The sequence below is a fragment of the Suricata suricatta genome, chromosome 2 (assembly GCF_006229205.1).
Source record: "Suricata suricatta isolate VVHF042 chromosome 2, meerkat_22Aug2017_6uvM2_HiC, whole genome shotgun sequence".
In the NCBI taxonomy this organism is placed as follows: domain Eukaryota; kingdom Metazoa; phylum Chordata; class Mammalia; order Carnivora; family Herpestidae; genus Suricata; species Suricata suricatta.
The window spans coordinates 132,045,561-132,065,698 of NC_043701.1; the positions used below are offsets into that span (position 1 = coordinate 132,045,561).

The 20,138-nt window shown below is 53.1% G+C and overlaps 2 protein-coding genes across 6 annotated transcripts in view; one reads left to right on the forward strand and one right to left on the reverse strand.

Moving 5' to 3' along the window:
• Window positions 1-1,637, forward strand: part of LOC115285489 (core histone macro-H2A.2) — a 33,706-nt gene extending 32,069 nt beyond the window's left edge. The window contains exon 8 of the mRNA XM_029931815.1: window positions 939-1,637. Within this exon, the coding sequence (XP_029787675.1) occupies window positions 939-1,104 (166 nt within the window). The 3' untranslated portion in view covers window positions 1,105-1,637. The remainder of the gene's footprint in view (window positions 1-938) is intronic.
• AIFM2 (apoptosis inducing factor mitochondria associated 2) lies at window positions 475-20,138 on the reverse strand. Of its 5 annotated transcripts, none has more exons than XM_029931813.1 (10): window positions 19,843-20,138; window positions 11,092-11,282; window positions 10,609-10,724; window positions 9,157-9,276; window positions 8,365-8,457; window positions 6,273-6,381; window positions 5,233-5,385; window positions 3,683-3,883; window positions 3,253-3,426; window positions 475-1,359 (listed from the first exon to the last, which is right to left on the reverse strand). In XM_029931813.1, exons 2-9 carry the CDS (start codon window positions 11,267-11,269, stop codon window positions 3,275-3,277), a joined length of 1,122 nt encoding a protein of 373 aa, XP_029787673.1. In that variant the 5' UTR covers window positions 11,270-11,282; window positions 19,843-20,138; the 3' UTR covers window positions 475-1,359; window positions 3,253-3,274. The 5 variants fall into 5 exon arrangements, with proteins under 5 accessions (XP_029787673.1, XP_029787671.1, XP_029787672.1 ...); XM_029931811.1 differs by having other exon boundaries at window positions 3,229-3,426; XM_029931812.1 differs by lacking the exon at window positions 475-1,359 and adding an exon at window positions 1,713-1,978.

Genomic DNA, 20,138 nt, shown 5'->3' on the forward strand with positions numbered 1-20,138 from the left:
GGAGCAGGTGCCACGGGGTTCTGCGCTGGGACCCTACATTCCAGGGAGAAGAATCCCTATCAGGCAGGCCCACCCCGCACCCACCCGCCCCAGGGGATTGGTGGCTGACTGTAAACCACCACAACAGCTGTGTCCTTGGGGCTGGTGCCGTGGCCCAGCCTGGTGGCAAGCTCTGTCTTGGTTTGGTGACTGGGGCCCCGCCCAGGGTCACCAGTCCTCGACTTGCCGTGGCATGACCATACGGGCTCGTGAGTGGCACTCAGGTACACAAAAAAGGAATTATGAAGACAGGCTTTTGAGTATACAGTTCTGCCCTTTAACAATCTGACATTGTAAAACAAGTTTTTTTCTTTTGAAGTTTATTTATTTTTGAGACAGAGACAGACAAGGAAGGGCAGAGACAGAGAAGGAGATACAGAGTCCGAAGCAGGCTCCAGGCTCTGAGCTGTCAGTACAGAGCCTGATGTGGGGCTTGAACTCACAAACGGTGAGATCATGACCTGAGCCAAAGTCGGATGCTTAACTGACTGAGCCACCCAGGTGCCCCATATCGTGAGACAGTTTTGAGGGTGCTAATAAAGCCTAGCTGTGCTTCAGTGCCAGGTTGGTCATGGTTTTAAAGCCCCTCTGGACTTGAGGCAGGGGCTACAAATGCATCCAAGCAGAAGGCACCGCCCGCCAGCCAGCCCTGTGACTCCGGCTGGGCCAGCACGGCTCTTGTACAGTGGGGACAGCACCTCCTGCTGGTCCCACTCCCGGGCTGTCCCCGTGACTAGAATCAAAGACCGTAGTGGCCCAGCCTGCCCACAGGGAGACCCCGGGAGACGGAAACAAAGCTAAGAAGGAGCCTCATTTCCCCCATCGCAGGCCGAGAGCCGAGTTACCCCACGGGCCCTGGGCACCCAAGTAACATCAGCTTTTTGTTCCCTTTGGCACAGAAACTGCTTCCCCAAACAGACGGCAGCCCAGGTGACCCTCAAAGCCATCTCGGCCCACTTTGACGACTCGAGCACATCTTCGCTGAAGAACGTCTACTTCCTGCTCTTTGACAGCGAGAGCATTGGCATCTACGTGCAGGAGATGGCCAAGCTCGACGCCAAGTAGCGCGCTGGCCAGCGGGAGCCGGAGCAGAGTCACGGGAGTGGGGTTTTATTTTGTAAAAGGAGAGAAGAAGGGTGACGGCAGGGGAGCGGAGGGCAGCTGGCAGCAAGCGGGCAGCAGGGGCCGCGGGAGCGGGTCCCGGCCACGGAAGGAGCCCTCTGCGTTTTGTATTCTGGGTTAAAAGAGCCTCCGTCTGTAATTAACCAGGTGTCCACGAGGGGTTCCTTTCCATGTGTTTTCTTCCTGTTTGTTTTAGAACTTTTTTAAAAAAAAAAACAACAGACTTCGTTTTAGATTTATAGCATTGACTTTTACACACACACGAAAAAAAATCCTTTCAAAATTCTTAAAACCTTGTTTCTCCTTTTTGCAAGGGAAGAGGGCATAGAAGTGGCTTGGGCTTTGTTGGCTGTCTGTGTTCAGTGATGGAGAGAAGAAAATGGGAAAGACGTCCCGCTGGTGCTTTTCTTTTCTGTTTTAGTGCCCCCTCCCTACCCAGTACTGTCTGTATCTACTCCTAAAAAGATTTTGCTTCAGCCTTTTGTTTTGTTTTTGTTTTTTTTTTAAAGAAAAAGAAAATGAAAGGAAAAAAAAAAACAGAAGATCCAGTGTCTTTCTTACAACACACTCTTTTATTGGAATGTTTTCCTCAGTTTGGAAAACTGTGTCCCCACAGGTGGACACTTGTAAAATGTCATAAATAGAACAAGGCCTGTCGCTAATGGGCCAAGAGCCCGCCCTGCTAGGCCCCAGGTCTCAGGCGGCACAGAATGGCCTGTGTTTCTCAGGCCGCAGGTCCTGTTTCCAGAAGGGGAGCCTTGTTGGCCGTGGCCCACGTGAACGGAGCCCCAGGCAAAGCCTCCTGGGGGTAGTCCTCCTTTGGGAGAGAGGCACACGTCTCACTTAGGCCTGGGTGACAAACGGTACCGACCCGGGCCACAACACAGACAGGGAGCCTTCAGGACCGCAGTGAGGCTGGTGTCAGGGACTCTGGCCAAGTACCCAGAGGCCACCCTTCACAGTGAGCAGGGCTTGCATTTACTCCAGTGAGATCACCAACCACTTCCACCACGGAGATCCAACCCACGTCTTCCAAAATAAACTTGCTCCCCACACCCCCCACTGAAAGTCCTCTCCCTGACACAGGAGTCATTTATGTACCTTAACACGGTCGGTGGCAGGCACTGCCACACAGCTGGGCCTCCACATAAATGTCACTGGGATTGACCAGGAAACCAGAAGCACAAGACCCCAGAGGGTCCCACAGGGTCCTCCACCCCCAGCATCAGCTGTTTTGTCCCTTACAAAACTGACCGTGACAGCAGCCTAGAAGCATGCTGAGTCTCCGCTGCTCCCTGAACGTCAGCCCAATGCCACCCACCCAAGAGTCACATCATGCGGCTGTCTCTCCAGCGGCTGGCCCAGGCTTCTGTCTTAACCCTTTAGCTTTGGGAAAACTCACTCTCCATTAGGACAGGCTAACCGGGAGGGAAATTTATCTAACTCTTTCTTAAATGCGACCTATGGTATATCATCAGGATCGACAAATGGGAATATGTACTGTTTCACGAAGATTAAAGACTACAGGGACTAACATTAGGCTCCTATTAACAACCTGGGTGTTGCAGACCCACCCTGGACCCAGCCTGGGTGCTGCCCGGGCTTCCCCACCCATGATGTGATGGGAGAGGCTCCGGGTGCAGACCATCTCGACCCCAAATCCCACCCCTTAGCCAGTCCCACTGCGTAGGCTCCCCTGCCTGCCCTAACAGACAGGACAGCCGCCAGGAGAGCCCGCTCTCTCCTGCTCTGAGAGCCCTGAATGCCAATGTGTGTGCACGTGTGTGTGCACACATGCACACACACGAGAAGCCTGGGGTAGAGAAGGCTGGCCATGCCCTCCCGGGGACCAGGTGAACCCCACAGCCAACACAACTGCGAGCAGACCTCTCCAAACCCAGAAAGACTCTAGGGGGTGTCTTTCGTTAATGCCTCTGTCTCTCCCTTTCCGGCTCTCCTTCTCTCCCAGTTTTGGTTTTCTGTAAGTTGGGTCTCTGGTCAGTACGTCATGGGCATCTTACTCTAGGAAACGAGCGCTTTGCTCTTTGGCATTTGTCAGGTGGGTACCTGTCGTCGGAGCCGTCCGTTCACCTGGTGGTGGCCCGGCTCCCGCTCAGGGTGGAGACTGCCGCATGGTCTTCCAGCTGGAGGAGACGAACAGGTCCCGGCTCTTGGCCAGCCGCACCATGAGCCGTCCCACATAGAAGCCACTGATCTGGCCCACGCCGTCGTTTCTCCCCATGGCCAGCAGGAAGGTCAGCGCCCCTGCGGAGCAGACACATGCGCACATGCTAGGCCCCTGCTCGCTGCTCGTGGGCCTGCCCTTCCCAGAGCGCAAACCTTCCCTGGGCCTGCAGTCTGAGGACAGGGAAATAAATGCGTGTGACCTTTAGGAAGACGGGCGAGTCCTCATTTTTGCGGAGCTCCAGAGGGAGGCATCTGCCACCAGCCTGGAGAGTTTCTTCCAGGGTCACTTCTCCGGAAGCCTCTTAAATCCGCGAAGCACCCAGGGCTTCCTCACCTGGCTTGTAGGCCTTGAGGGGCCTCTGTTTCCTGGCGTTGACGATGTTGGCCACGGCGACACTGGCGTGGAGGCCAGCGTGATAGGCCATCTTGGGCTCCTTCACGTCCGCGCAGTCGCCGATGGCGTAGACGTGGTTGCAGCCCTCCACCTGGAGGAACTCGTTCACCCTCAGGGCGCCGTTGCCGGCCAGGTGACTCTCTGCCGGAAGAGCCAACCCTGAAGCCTGGCCCCTGAGCTGCCGTGTTAGGTGGCCGCTAGAACACGGTGAGGGTGGCCTCAGGCGCTGGCCACACCGCCCTCCAGGGCACAGCCTCACACGGAGCGCTTGCCACCTAATTCATTTCTGCCTCAAGTTCTCACCTCAGAACTCTACCTGCAGAGGTAAGGTGACTATTCCAGGATGGAAACTGGTCAGAAAGACAGAATGTGCCATTTTATATAATGCGTCTGACTCTAAGTTACCGTGACTGACACTGATTAAGTTGCTGAGTTACAACTTAGCCAAGTCTCAAATTTCTTTCTGAATGTAGATCAGATTTTTAAAGTAAATGTAGGGCTCTAGTAAATGATAAGCTCTTTTTTTTAAGAGGACTTAAAAGAATTATCTTTGAAAATAAGTGGACCTTGGGTAGTTCAGTCATTTAGCGTCCGACTTCAGCTCAGGTCATGATCTCACAGTTCATGAGTTCGAGCCCTGCATCAGGGTCTGTGCTGACAGTGCAGAGCCTGCTTTAGGTCCTCTGTCTCTCTCTCTCTCTCTGTCCCTCTTGTGTGTCCGCACTCCCCACCCCTCAAAATTAAAATATTTTTTTAAAAAGGAAAATATAACATTAAGACAAATGGGCATAAAATTCTGGAATCTCTGTGCATTATAAGCACTCAGCCCTACCCCTACTCATGGCCTGGACTAGCTTCCTCCTTCTGTGATTGGCCAATTCTTTCCTGTAGGACCCATACATAAGCTCCTTGTGCAGGAAGGGTGCTACGGGTAAGTGATAGGGACCTGGGGACACAGCGCTCATGGGGCCTCAGGAAGAGGGACAGCCTCTAGCTCCCACAGGGAGGCCATGCCTCCACCTCTTCCCACCTTCGCTGAGCTGGAGAATTCTAGCCACATTATTTCCTCTACTCCCCAAATGGTCATTTCAAGCTCAGTGGCCAAATGTTTGGATCAGGGTCTGGAGAGAACTGCATACCTGTGAATAGTAAAAGGCCTGACCCAGGAATCTCCTCCCCTCCCTGTTCCAAGAAAGTCAAACAATGTAGCTTTCCTTTGCTCTGAAACCTGTTCCCATCTCCCACCACAAGGGGGCGGGCTCCAATTTTGAGAGACAGGTCACTTAGGCCACCCTGGGCTAAGTCAGGGCCACAACTGAAGAAGGCACAAGATTGGATGCAGCCCGATGTCACCATTCAGAAGAGACCTGAGCTATTGAAATGGAGGGAGAAGGGATGGCGACCTGATTCCTGGGGGAGAGGCCTGCGGGGCCTGCCCCGGCTGGAGGGTGAGGCGGCGGCCCAAGGAGTGGGCACCGGCCCCTGCTTACCGAACGCACTGCGGTAGGCAGAGCTGTTGATCCTAATACCATTGCAGACAATCACCAAGTTCGTGGCCACCTCTGTGCCTTTGTCCGTGTGCACTTGGATGCGCTCTCGATACTCGTTGAGAGGCAGCTGCTCCAGGTTGCTCACCCGCTCACCTGTCAAGGCAGAGGCGGGGTCTGGGGCCCAAGCAAGGGGGAGCCGGGGAAGGCCTGGGCCGTTGGGGCCCAACTAAGCGACTGCTCTGCTCCTGGCCTCCTCCCTGCCCCTATGCCAGTCCACTCTGCTGCCCCAAGAGGCACAATGTGGACTTCTGGCCATCCTGGAGGATCCAAAGGGAGGAAAGTTCCCAGAAGCCGTGTGCAAAAGTGAGACTGAGTTTCCCAAGACGTTCTGGGAAGAGCTGTTTGAGGGAGACTTCTGCCACGCCTCCCAGAGAGTCAGCTACGCCATCCTAACCGGGCAGGAAGGCTCTCCAGGCGCTCCACTGAGGGGAAAACAAGAAAAGTCCAGAACCCAGCCTACTCTCCACGCTGCCTCAAAGCAAAGGCAGTCACAACCCGGCCAGTTACAAGGAGACCGGGAGCTGGGAGGGGTCTACATAGAGCAGGAAATTCACGCCTCCCTGTGAAAAGCACAGACCCTGAGCCCCAGGAATGTGGCCGTCACAGGTCACAGCGCCGGGGTTAGGGCTCTGCTCCTGCTCTCATCAAAGGCTACACTCCTCACTTTCTGAATACATACCAAAAAGCCCCGCCATTCTCTCTACCACAGAGACATCATAATTCAGGTCAGATCCTCTAGGTGATTTTTTAAATCAATCAGCAAACTGGTCCCACCTGCACTGTGTCCAAAGCAATAGTCAGGACAGTGCTGTCCCCATGGCAGGGAAATCGCATATGTCCCAGGGCCTCTGCCCTGTTTGAGGACACGCACAGCCTCCAGTCGGTAAAGGCTCAACCCCAGGCACCAAGGGCCCTCCAGCTGGGGCACATCTCACCGGGCCAGGGCCAGGGGCAGGGCGGTGGGGGCCTTGCACACATACTCAGCAGCAGCTGCACGCCTTTCTGGAGCAGGATCTCCTTTGCTTCCTGCCGGACACAGGGCAGGAGCTCCTTGTCGGCAAGGGCCACTTGGGAGTGGATGAGAGTGACCTGGGACAAATGACCACAGAGCAGAGAAAGAGCCACTGAGTCTCCTGTTCACACGAAGAGGCTTAAAAACGCCATCAGTCTGTCTCTTTGACCTCCTCGCCAACTGCCAGTTTACAAGTGAGGAAATCGAGGCCCCGGTGAAGTAATCTGCCCAGTGCCGGGACCAGGTCATGGCGAGCTGGGCTGCAGCCCACATCTCCTGGTCTAAGACTCCTTCAGAACGCACCAGTGCTCCACACCCCACAGAGCCCCCGGGGCCACGTGGGGAAGTTATTTTCAAACAACCTTGGGCACCTCTAATTATAGTCTATATATAAGCCATTGACATTCTAACTATAACTCAGGCTGACATTTATGTTAAAGCTGGTTCTAAAACTGACACTTGCAGACATGTACTTGCTGTCTGGATGAGCACAGGAAAGTGGGGGGCAGCCCCAAATGATGTTCAAAGCTTAGGATTTTTTTAAATGTTTACTTATTTTTGAGAGAGAGAGACAGGGCATGAGCAGGGGAGGGACAGACAGAGAGGGAGACACAGAATCTGAAGCAGGCTCCAGCCTCTGAGCTGTCAGCACAGAGCCCGACGCAGGGCTCGAACCCATGAACCGTAAGATCATGACCTGAGCCAAAGTCGGATGCTTAATTGACTTAGCCACCCAGGTGCCCCTAAAGCTCGGGCTTTAAAGTCAGACTGCCTCCGGGCTCCTGGGTGGCTCTGTTGGTTAAGCATCTGACTTCAGCTCAGGTCATGATCTCACAGTTCATGGGTTCAAGCCCTGCGTCGGGCTCTGTGCTGACAGCTAGCTCAGAGCCTGGAGCCTGCTTCGGACTCTGTATCTCCCTCTCTCTCTCTGCCCCTCCTCTGATCGCATTATCTCTCTCTGTCTCTCAAAAATAAATAAATGTTAAAAAATAAATAAAAATTTTAAAAAACAATAAGGTCAGACTGCCTCAGTTAAAGCCTCATCTCAGATACCCAATCTGCACTTCCCACAGAGTCCGTCAAACAGGGATCCAGTCCTGTCCACAGGACACTTGTAATGATGAATTGAGAAAACATGTATAAAGCACATACTGAGTCCTTAAGACAGGGTGGCTGCTAGTACTTGTGTCTGTCCACCAGTTATAAACATACAGACGCCGTACTCACGGACATACTACCTCAGACTGGTCTTTATCCCATAAGTCAAAATTAATAAACACTTACATCAATTGCTCATAATAATTACCAATAATTTGCCAGAGAACAGCCATATAATTAAATTAGTCCATATTGATCTTACTTCTCAAAGCCAACCAGCCCTTCCTCAGGGAAAAAGAACAGCCACAGGACCCACGTGGCTCCCGGAAACTGGTCTAGCATCAGCGGCAAGCAAGCTCCTGCGTCAAGGTCCCATAATTACCCAGCATCACTCAGCCCTCAGCTGAGCCTCTGCAGAGAGGAGATGTTCTCTCCTCCAGGGTACCAGGCAGCTTCTCCATCCTTGCAGCATTAAAAGAGAACAAGGGCACCCACACCCCCGGGTGGGTTGGGCACTGGCTGGTCCTTTACCAGCACGGCCAGTGAGGGGGCTGCACTCCAGGCCCCCCACACAGCCACCCAGGCCAAGGCCGATGGTCTCTTGAAGACCAAACAGCTGCTGCCTCCCCCACTCAGAACACCAGCTGCGGGGGTCTGTGCAGGCCAACTGTCAGCAAAAATAGGGAATCAAGGTCTGTGTTTATATCTCAAGAGGCTGGAACGCTGCAGGGGACACGAGAGCTCACCTCACTCTTCCTGGTTGGACCAGAGGGCAGGAGCCCTCACTGAACAAAAGCACACCCTGGTTTTCCAGGAAAGGGACTTTCGGGGACCCCCCCCCCCAGTGCAGACAGCAGGGCATGGAAACATGCGCTCCCACTCCAGGTTCGCGGAGCACCACCACCCAGGTTGCCGCGCAAAGCAGCTGGGCTGAGAGTCCAAAGACAAGGCCGCATGCCCACCTCTTTCTCGGGGAATTCGGTTTTGATCTCTGCCGCCATCTCCACGCCGGCAGAGCCGCCTCCCACCACCACCACGGACTGGGAGCGCTGGACCTGGAGTGGAAGAAAGTGTAAACTGTACCCTCGGACCTGGTCCGCCCTGTGGCTCAGCTAGGACGTGGGCACCGTGGCCAAAGACGAGTACAGCACCCTTTCCAAACTTGGGAGTCAAATGTGCTTCCACGGGGGCCAGATCCTGCTGGACCTTTCCCTGCATCTTCTCCCTCGATTCTTGCATTAGCCCCACAGGGCAGGTGACCGCGGCCCAGGTCTGTCTGAGCTCACAGCCAGGACCCTAACCTTCACACTTGCATCTGTTCATGACAGTGCAAGAGGCTCCCAGGCTCCACAGCAGCTTGGCAGGGAGGACAGGACCTGGGCCCAGTCACGCAGTAGCCCTCGCCTCGGGACCCTTCTCTGGGTCTCCAACTCCTCACCTCTCAGGGGTGCCAGACCCTGCTCCCCCACCTCAGTCATGGCTGAGGTCATGGCTCCAAGCCAGCTCCGTGAAACACAAAGCCTTGTGCAAACAGGACCCCAACAGAGACAAATTGGGGACACACACCAGTCACTGCGTGAGGTCTGGGGTGCTCCTGTCCAGACTTCGACGACAGGGACAAAGGTCTCAACCAGGGAGTCTCTTCCTAGTAACTCCCCATCTTCGTGGCTGCGCCCAGGGGTCCCCATAGCAGTTCCACTCCCCCGGGAGTCCTCCTGGCCTTGCCGTCCTGCCCTGACCAACGGGCGGCTCACCTGCTTCACCATGTCTTCGTAGGCCTGGATAGCAACCTCCCGGCTGGCAACCTGGTTAAACTTGCCCGGAAAGAGCCCAGAGCTGCCAGTGGCCAGGATAAGATGTGAGAAGGGCAGGGCCTGTGGAGAGGAAGGGAAAGGAAGTGAGGGCAGCCCTGGGCTGCTGCATGCCATCAGGCAGCTGGGCAAGAGGTGCCAGGTCAGGGAAGTCCCTCTGGGCCCACTTAGGCCGCCCTCCTCTGAAAGGAGCAAAACCACGGCACTGACCGGGACAAGCAGTAGCACCAGAAGCCCGGGATATGCCTAAGGAAGCAGCCTGTACCTCCTCTCAGAGCACCCCCCCAGAAACGGGAGGGGTGGCTCCCACCGCAGCGGGGAGGTGAGCAGGGACAGGACACTAGTCATGGAGATACGCGGGACCCTAGCTTCCCATGTGGGGTCACTTTAGGATCTCCTAGGGATTTTACAGGAAACTTCCTGTGCTCCAGCAGAAAAAAAAGGAAGGGAGGGAAGGAAGAAGGGAAATTTTGTCGGGAGCCTAAATACATAAAGTCAGCAAAACCAGAGCCACTCTGGAGGAAAAGGGAACAGAGGGGCTGTGTCCTGCTCAGCTCCTTCCCCGTGGAGGCCCGAGACACCCTCATGGTCCCTTCCAGGGCTCTAAGGAGCATGGCCCAAACCACCGGGCAAGGAGACTCAGTAATCTTTCCAACCAAAGATGTCCCAGCCCTAAAATTAATTCAAGAAAGACTGATTCACACTAAACCACTGAGGACAGAAACTGAGTCCGCTCCCTCTAGTGCCCCCCTGAGCCTTGAATAGAGCAGAGGGCCAGGCTGGAGGTGACCCTTAACACAACACACGGCAGCTCACTGATGGAGCTCTGGTCACTGCAGGTGCACACCAGGCAGCTGCAGACATGAGCGAGGACCTCTGCCCCTGGGACCTCCCCATCCAGGGCATGTGGGATCACGTGTGTACCTACACAGCCAGGAGGGCCCCCACAAGCTGGCCAGGCCTGAACCTGGTGTGGGACACCAGCTTTCAGAACGTAGACTGTGGGGTCACACTGCCTGGGTTCAAATCCTGGCTGTGTCGGAGGTGTGGGATCTTGGGCAAGCTGCTGAACCTCTCTGTAAAGTGAGGGGCTACACCACCTCCCTCACATGGGCATGGTGGGCACGAAATGCGATATAGGAAGGCTTAAGACAGAGCCTGGCATAATGGAAAGGCTGAGGGAAAGCCTACCACCACACTCTTGTGGCCGCTGTGGTCGGGCCTTAGCTTGTGAGGCATCTACTACCCACCGGCACCATGTAGGGGCCACAGATAACTCTCTAAGCCCTTGAGACCATCCACCTTCTCCCACCAGCAGCCGCAGCCCCCGGAGGGGGGGGTGGGACGGGGGTCCTGCAGCCAGCTGAGGGTGGGGCCAGCCCCCAGCAAACTCACCTCGCCATCCTCGAGCAGCACCCTCTGATTCTGCAGGTCTATCTCTACGACCAGCCCCTGCCGGAAGTTTTCCTTGAAGGTCGCCGAGTAGGAAATGAATGTCTTTTTGGCAAACCCTGGGGAATGGGCACAGAGGAGGCCACAGAGTAAAAGTGAGCTGCCCACAGGAAGCTAGAATAACTCAGAGCCTTTCCTGAGGGGCGTCCGTGGCCAAACAGCTGAGCCAGAGTATACGTATTCCCAGGATACCACCACCCCCTAAAGCACCAGCCAGGGCCTCACAGAGTCCTCAGGGACCCTCGAGCTCTAACTTCTACAGCCTTCATATGGCCACAGCTTAAGGCCAGTGACCTTCTTAAGAATCTCCAGAATTTGTCTCAAGGTGGAATTCAGGCCGTGCCCTAAGTGGAAAAAACCACCTCCAGACCCCCGGCGGTGATGAGCTGCCTCTTACAAAGAAAGCCCCGGAAGAGAGGCCATTACCTCTTTCCACAGAGGCCCGGAGGGCTGCCACGTTGTGGTGGAAGGAGTCCTTCATGTCCACCAGCACGAAGGGGATGCTCAGAGCCTGCAGCTGGCTGGCGGCGGCAATCCCACCAAAGCCGCCACCCACGACCACCACGTGCACAGCTCCCATGTCCACGGAGACCTGGGACCCCATCTCGGACCGGGTGCTGCGGGGATAGGAGGAGAGACCACATTAGTGTCAGGGGCCTCGAGCGAGCAGAGGGCAGAGGTGGCCACAGCCAGAAAGGCCTCCCATGCCAAGACTTGATCTTTTTATTTACTTTTTATTTTTTGTAAACTCTACACTCACAACTCCAAGATCAAGAGTCATGTACCTGAAGGGCACCTGGATGGCTCAGTCGGTTAAGCATCTGACTTCAGCTCAGGTCATGATCTCACGGTTCGTGGGTTTGAGCCCCACATCGGGTTCTGTGCTAACAGTTCAGAGCCTGGAGCCTGCTTCGGATTCGGTGTCTCCCTCTCTCTCTCACCCTCCCCTGCTCACTCTGTCTCTCTCTGTCTCTCAAAAATAAATTAAAAAACATTAAAAAAATTTTTTTTAAATGTCTGACTTCAGCTCTGGTCATGATCTCATGATTCGTGGGTTCGAGCCCCATGTCAGGCTCTGTGCTGACAGCTCAGAGCCTGTAACCTGCTTCAGATTCTGTGTCTCCCTCTCTCTCTGCCCCTCCCCTGCTCACCTTCTGTCTCTATCAAAAATAAATAAATATTTTTTTTAAAAAAAGGGTCACATACTCTACCAACTGAGCCAGCCAGGCACCTTGTGACTTGATCTTTCTAATTTAAATTTAAAACTAAATTTCTAAATTCTGTATCTGTTAATGGAATTGCAATATTGTAATATTTGAATTAAATTCCAAAGGAACAAGGTGCATCCTAATTCCATCCCATTCCCCAACCACCCCGCTCCCCTTCTCCAAGGCACCCACTATTACCAAGTTTATATGAAACCTTCCAGAGATAATCTGAGCACCCACAATATTCCTTTTTGCACACATTAAATTGTTGTGCATTTTTTGCACTCATATTTCTTCACTTGACAACATGCATTAATCTCTGAGTTCCTGCTTTGGGGCGTGTTCTGTGCTATGGGTGCCATGATCACAGACAGACCGACAGACGGGCATGGTCTCTGCCCTTATAAAGGCAGGACTCGCAGACTCCAAGGGTGAGGTGGATGAGGTCGCTGAGGGAAGCTGGGCAGGCGCACCATGGCAAGAAGCAGTGGACATGCCTGTGGGGAACCGGTATGCACAGGCCACATTCAGAGAACTAAACAAAATTCTTTAAGTGCTGCACCAAGCAGACACCGATTCTGCCTGGCTCCCAGGTCACCGCCTTGAGCCCCAGGTCTAAGGAGATCAATTGGCAGGTCATGACAATCAACGTGCAAAACAGGATGTGGTCATGGCAGTAGGGTGGGGAGGGGGGCCCTCAGTAGGCAAGTCACATCTCCCTCCCAGCATTCCTAGGACAGCAGATGTGCTCTGAAATTGCTGAGCAATATCTCCCAGGGGGACAGGAAGAAACACCTACTGGTAGGAAGAGGGTGAGGGAGAAGCCTGGGTCACGCAGGCTCCGGTCAGAGGGAGTAGGGGGCGAGGTCTTGCTCCACGCCTGGAACAGGTCATCTGTGTGAGCAGCTGCAGAGGGCAGGAGCCAGATCTGCAGGCCAAGTGTGCCCTAGACACCCACATGTGGACTGGGGCAGCCTCACCAGCTCCTGGCAAACTGAGAAGCAACTATGGTTGAATCCCTGAGGAGCTAAAATTCGAGAAACACGGCCTGGCACAGAACTGAACGGGACACTGGAGGATTTCCCAGGCAGAAGGTCAGTAGACATTGAACCACTGGGCACCAAGGAAAAAGAAGAAGGTGGCAAAGTTGACCTGAGCTCTAGGGCCAGCCCGAAAGACTGTCCACCAGGCTCACCCTCCCCAGGGCCCAAGTCACCTGGTGCATCCCAGAGTCCGCCTCTATGGGGGGCCAAAGGGGTTGGCCTGGGGCTGTACAGCGGGCCTGGTCCCCAGTGCAGCTCAGCCCCAGAGAAAGGCACTCCTGGTCCAGGGCTCAGGGCTCGATCGGTGGTGGAAGGGGGCGGGGGCGGGGGGGGCGGGGAACAGAGAAGTAAGAAATTGAACTCAGGACAACCTTGAAGGACAGATAGCAAGCTGTCAAAAGGCTCAGTGGCAAAGAATGTTCCAGGTCATCTGGGACCCTCTCAGGCAGCAGTGCAGGCAGCTGGAAGGCCACTACTCAGTCCTGCACCATCTGTGTGGCCTGGGACACAATCCCTCCCCTCCCTGGGCCTATAATGGGAGGGGACACCCTGAGATGTCCTTGCACACGTAAGCTTCCAAGACATGGATCTTCCCCCACTCATTTAGGTTTGGCTTAAGGTTGGCTGGACCTCCAGGCCTTGGTATCCAAATCCCCACTGCCCCGTTTCTCCCCTGGAGGAGACAGAACCTGAGCGCGGCAGGGGTGGGGGTAGGTTAGGCACAGGAAATCAGTAGAAGTCTAACTTTGTTTCTCATTGGCTGAACAGTCCCCAATGCCTCAAGGATTGTACATTCCACCCATTTTACAGAGGAGGAAATGGAGTCCTTCGCAGGGCTGTGACTAAGACAAGTCCCCAGAAGCCTGTGCCACCTTCACTGTTCCAGGCCCTCAAAAACATTGTCCATAATGGAGGAGAGCACTTGTGGGGAAGGGCACTGGGTGTTATATGGAAACCAATTTGACAATAAACTATTAAAAAAAAAAAGAAGAAATGTTGTCCAGAGCTGGGCCTCTGAGTGTTCATCAGACTGAATGTGCCAACTGGGCCAGAAGGAGACTATCTCCCAAGGTCAGGACCCAAGAAGGCCCAGGGACCCAGCCAGAGGTCAGGAGAGGATACCAAGAGCTGAGCAGGGCCTGCAGGTGGCAGACAATGAGGCAGGCTATGGAAGACGTGCATTTCACCTACAACACAGCCGCTTGTGTGCCAGCCCCTCTCAGGGCCAGCAGTCAGCAAGGAGGCCAGGGAAAACCCACAGAACTCTGCTTCCACGTAGGACACAGGCCCTGGAGAGGGTACACAGCTTGTGGGGAAGACAGGGTCCACCGTGGGTCAGGTCACACTGGACCACGCAGGGCAGCTCAAGGAGGAGCCCTGAGGGCCACCTGGGTGGCTCAGTCAGTTAAGCTTCTGACTTCAGCTCAGGTCATTATCTCACAGTCCGTGGGTTCGGGCCCTGCGTTGGGCTCTGTGCTGAAAGCTCAGAGCCTGGAGCCTGATTCTGTGTCTCCCTCTCTCTCTGCCCCTCCCCCGTTCACTCCCTGTTTCTCTCTCTTTAAAATAAAAATAAAAGATTTAAAAAAAAAAAAAAAAAAGGAGAGGCCCTGAAAAACAGCCTGGGCCAGGGGCCTTCGCCATTGAAAGAGCCCAGGCCACAAAGTCCAAGGGCAGCAGGGCTGGGGGTGGGAGGAGTTCAGGGAACAGGAAACAAGTGGGGAGGTCAGGAGGGCAGGTGACAGGTGCCAGCACACACGTGTCAGGCTGCCAGGACAGCGTTTGGGCCTAACACTGGGCTCTTACCACCAGGATCTCCTTTCCAGGGCAGAGAGCCCAGCAACCCCAGCCTGACGGACAGCTGGCTAAGGAGTTGGAGCCCGGCTCGCTCAGCCCCCCAGATCATCAACTGGCCTCGCCCAACTATGAACACCCCTCAATAATCACAAATTGCTTCTCCAGAGCTTCCAGGGGAGGGTCTGGGGCCTGAGGGCATAGCCAGGCCCAGGAGGGGCGACCAAAGCTGGGTCAGGGGAGAGGAAGCTCTTTTACAATCCAAGCCACCTGAGGCCTCTCTGGGACTCCGTTCTCCCCCACTAGCCTCTCACACTCCCACTTGGGGAATGGAGGCTGGCAGCTCCCCAGCCCATGGCACCTTCCTCCTCAGCAGCCTTGCCTCCCCTTGGACTTTGTGGCCTTGGACCCACCAACCCTCCCTTGGATCTTCTAGTGCTAATTCTCCGATGGCCCCAAGGACAGTGAGACTCTGCTAGGCACCACCTACTTGGCAGGATACCTCAACCTGGGGCTTAAGTCATAGACCTGCATTCCCAGCCCCATTCCCTAAAGGTGGTCAGAAAGCATGTGCAATGGATGATGTTCTAATAACATAGCAGGAGTGCTGTGGAAACAGGCTCCGTAAACGGGAGATGCCATCGATCAATGGGAACCCCCATAAACGGCAGACTACATGATTATACATCCATACGATGGAATATTCTGGAGCCATTTGTTTTTAGACTGATGATTTTTCACATGAAAATTTTGTCCGTGGTTAGTCCACACCCACAGAATGTTCAAAGTGATCACCCAGTGATGTTCTGGCTTTCTTCTTTGAACTTTTTTTAAAAATATTTTTTAATGTTTATTTTTGAGAGGCAAGAGAGGAATTGAGAGAGAGAGAGACAGAGGATCTGAATGAAGCAGGCTCCTCGCTGTCAGAGTAGAGCCCACTGTGGGGCTCGAACTCACAAACTATTGAGACCCAAGCTGAAGCCGGACACTTAACCAACTGAGCCACTGAGGCACCCCATGTATTGTTGGAGTGTTTTCATTTATACAGAAATAATAAGGGTTTAAAAACAGGGCAGGCCTCCTACCATTTTTTTCAAGTTGAGATATTCACATATTATAAAAATTTTAAAGTATACAATTCAGTGGTTTCTAGTATGTTGATAAAGTTGTGCAACCATCGCTATGACCTAATCCCAGAACATTTTCATCACCCCCAAAATAATCTCTTATCCGTTAGCACTCACTCCCCGTTCCCCCCTCCCTCCGGCCGCTGCAACCACTAATCTTTCTATCTCTATAGATTGCCTCTTCCCTCCCTTTTGTGCCTGGCTTCTTTCACTTTGCATAGTGTTTTCAAGAGTCATCCAAACTGTAGCACGCATCGCTATTTCACTCCTTCTCTTTCTTCAATTTTATGAGAGAGAGAGAGAGAGAGAGAGAGAGAGCGAGTGCACAAGCAGGGGAGGGGCAGAGAGAGAGAGGAAGACAGAGAATCCTAAGCTGGCTCTAATGTTGTCAGGACAGAGCCCGATGCGGGGTTGGATCCCACGAACTATGAGATCATGACCTGAGCTGAAATCAAGAGTGGAACACTTAACAAACTGAGCCCCCAGCTGCCCTTTCATTCCTTCTTAGGATTAATGTTCTACGGTACAAAGATACCACATTTTGTTCTCCATTTGTCAGTTGATGGACATTTGGGTTGTTCCCACCTTGTGGCTGTTATGAATAATGCTGCTATGAATGTTTGTGTAAAAGTTTTTGTGTGGACATTTCTTTTTAATTCTCTTGAGTATACACCCTTAAGGGTGGGTCTGCTAGGTGTCCAGCAACTCTAGATTTAACTGTTTGAAGAACTGCCAACCCCACCATCTAATTTTTTTTTTTTTACTAAGACTTTATTTTTTATTTTAAAAAGAACAGAACATGAAAAAGGATTTCCAATTAGGCCATCTGGGAATTTGGAAAGACTATGTGAACAACGGACCTAGAAATAGCTTTGTATTTCATGTTGTGTAGTCTCTCAGATGACCATGTGGCATGTTGACTGGATAAACCTACCACTATGGAAACTGTCTGCTCTTACACCTTCGGGGTAGTACCATGGAATTCTGGCCTATGTGGAGCCATCATAAGGTTACATTTATGACATTCTGACTGACTGAGGGCATCAGATCAAGAAGTTGGGAACTTTTTTGGGGTTACCAAACTCCAGTCATTTTAACACTGCAGGTAAAGTAGAGGCTAAGTTAATTCCGGAGAGAGAACTGGACTGGGAATCAGAAGGCCTGGCCTCTACCACTTTGTAGCTGTGTCACGTTGGACAATCTTTTAAACTTCAATGTCATCTGCCAAAAGAAATTATAATTTACTGTGTTATTTTGATAATTGAGATTTATGTATGTAAAAGTGCTCTGAAACCATAAAGTGCTATATAAACATAAGGGATTACATTATAGGTCCTACCTGGGTGGATCAAGAGGCCTTTCCTGGGATCTGATTGGAGCTTTGTGAGATGCTGTTAGATAAAGGGACTCCATGGTAGAATTTCTTACATTTGTATGGAAAGTTCTGGTTCCTGAGTAATCCCAAAGATGCTGTGAGTTCACTGTGCCTTTGTTTTAATCTCAATATCTGCTAGTCAGAATATCTGCTTTCTATTCAGTAGGCCACTACAGACTTGAAGTGGAATAAGAACAGGGTCCAATGACCTGAACAGGACACTATACACTTCATGAATTACAATCATTTGAAATTGTGGGGTATGATCCAACGCCGTTCTCAAAAGATGTTGCCATTCTTCAGTGTTGATAACTAAAAATCACCTGGTCCAAATTTATTATGTGTCTCTGAAGGTTTTAACTGAAGAAACGAAATGCACACTCATGGAACAAACTGGGCCTTTGCTGTGATAAAATAGCTTTAGCTACTTGGCTTGAATAGTTTGACTTCCCTAGAAAGGGCTGTGCTGAATCTGGGCAGAACAGGACAGGAGTTGAGGTGAAGGCCACATCCTCATGGCTGAATGCCTCTTGGATCACAGTGGTCCACTGGTATGCCACCATCTGATTTGACCTGAACATCAAGCCAAGGGAGACAGTGACCTCAGAGAAGCTTAAATTCTGTCTAGACTCAGAAATGTTAGCATAAAAAAGTGTCCAGTGGCTCCTGGGTGGCTCAGTCAGTTGAGTGTCCTTGAGGGTCTGACTCTTGGGTTCAGCTCAGGCTATGATCTCAGGGTTCATGAGTTCAAGCCCCATGTCAGGTGCCTCAGGCATGGCATTGATGGTGCAGTGCCTGCCTGGGGTTCTCTCTCTCCCTCTCTTTCTCTCTGCCCCTCCCCTGCTTGCACATGAGCACATATGCATTCTCTCTCTCAAAATAAAAATAAGTAAATAAAAATAAATAAGCGGCGCCTGGGTGCCTCATTCAGTTGGGCATCCAACTTTGGCTCAGGTCATGATCTCACAGTCTGTGGGTTTGAGCCCCGCGTCAGGCTCTGTGCTGACAGCTCAGAACCTAGAGCCTGCTTCAGATTCTGGGTGTCCCTCTCTCTCTCTGCCTCTCTCGCTCAAAATAAAATAAAGACACACAGAAAAATTAAAAATAAATAAGTAAATATATAAATAAAAATAAATAAATAAAAGAACATCCAAGAGAACAAATCCTAACTGTCCAGCAACTCCTATGTAATTTTTTTACCTTTGCCCCACTCCATACACACACACACACAGGCATACACAATCTATATTACACTTGTATTTTCTCAGTAAATCCTGTTTTCTCTGCCAAGGACACCAGCCTGACCACAGGATGATTCTTCTCTAACGATACAAACAAGGGGCTGTTAGGAATCTACCGAAAAGCAGGGAAGCTACATTTGTGCCAAAGCTGTTAAGAGGTCATGCTTCAGAACTACAGCAGGACCCATGTGGGCTCCTACCAGAGCAAGGACGTTGCCCCAGCATTGCTTCACAGAGATTACAAATAAAACAGGCCGTGTTTTGGGTCATCAGAGTCACACCAAGGGTAGATTTCCACAGCCATACTTCCATAGTGGCTGTCTGGATAAGGGGGCCACTAGATTGTGACTCACCCTGAACATCCCCTTCCTACCTGTGGGAGGGAGAGGGGCAGGCTGAGAGCTGGCCCCTCAGGGGACACACACTGAATGTAACCCAAAAAAAGACCCATTCCTGAAGGAACAAAAAGTCTGAGTAGGGGCAGACAGGTTCATTCGGGTGCCCCGTACACTCAAAGAGAAAATCAAGACCATGGAATTTGGACACCCTTCTGGGAGCAAGTCACTTTGTGGTTCCCTCAACATCCCGTACCACAGTCTGCTCTCTGACTGTGTCAGGACCCTGGCTTCTTCATTTCATCACCAAAGCCCAGATTGGTCCTGGGGGAAACCGGGCTCAGCCCAGTCCCACCCCCTAACCGCTAAGTAGTCCTGTACAAGGCCAGACGCAACTGGGCCGGAGTCTCCCCGCCTAAGGCAGAAGCCCTCCAGATGCTGGGCTCTCCCTAGGTGCAAGGGTGAGGGCAGAGGGGCCTGAGAGTCTGGGGCACTAGCGTGGTCACGCGCATGTATAAGACCGGCCTGAGGGGACCTCCCTGATATTTTACATATTTACATACTGTACATGCTGATCTTTGAACACAAGGTAGGGAGTTGGCTGGGACTCCCGAGAGCCCTTTCCCAAACGGACTCTCTGTCCTCCTGCATCAGCTCCCAAGGGCCTCTCCCCTCCCCACCCTGACATACATCCACCGGTCAGAGGGACTCATGCCGGAGGGGAAAGGCCGGCGTGTTTAGTGGGTGGTGTGGGAAAGAAAGCGCCCAACATCTCCCACTAAAAGCAGCTCCGGGTGTACTTCAGGCTTCCTGGGCTTCCCAGCTCCAGCAGAGTTAGTTCGGGACCTCTGTCCCCTTTGTCCCCGCGGAAACTGGGACTTCATGGGGGAGAAGCAGACCTCTAGTGCACCCCGGAGTCTGTGGCCACTCGGGTAACCCGAGGGATTTCCCTCCTACAGACGGAGGCTTTCCTGCTGCCCTGTGACACTAGCTTCCACCCAGAGGTGACCCTGGTGCACTCCCAGGGTGGGGGCGTGGAGAGGGCCGCCCGTCTTACCTGGGAAGACCTCAGAAGTTTCGAAGGGCAGACAGGGAAGGGGCGAGTTTGCCCTACCCTTGTCGCCGGGCCTAACCCGCCCAGTTTTCGTGTGCTGAGGGAACTGGGGTGGGGCAGGCCTGGGCTGGGTACCGTGAGCCACCGCCCTCCCCCTCCAGGGCCACCACGGCGGCAGACGGAGCTCTCGGACTCAACCGCCTCTGCTTCCAGGCCAGTCCAGGGCCCCGCCGGCGCCTGCGGGGCGGGCGGACGCGGGGGGCGGGGCCCCGAGAGCCCGCCCCTTGCACCTCCCAGCC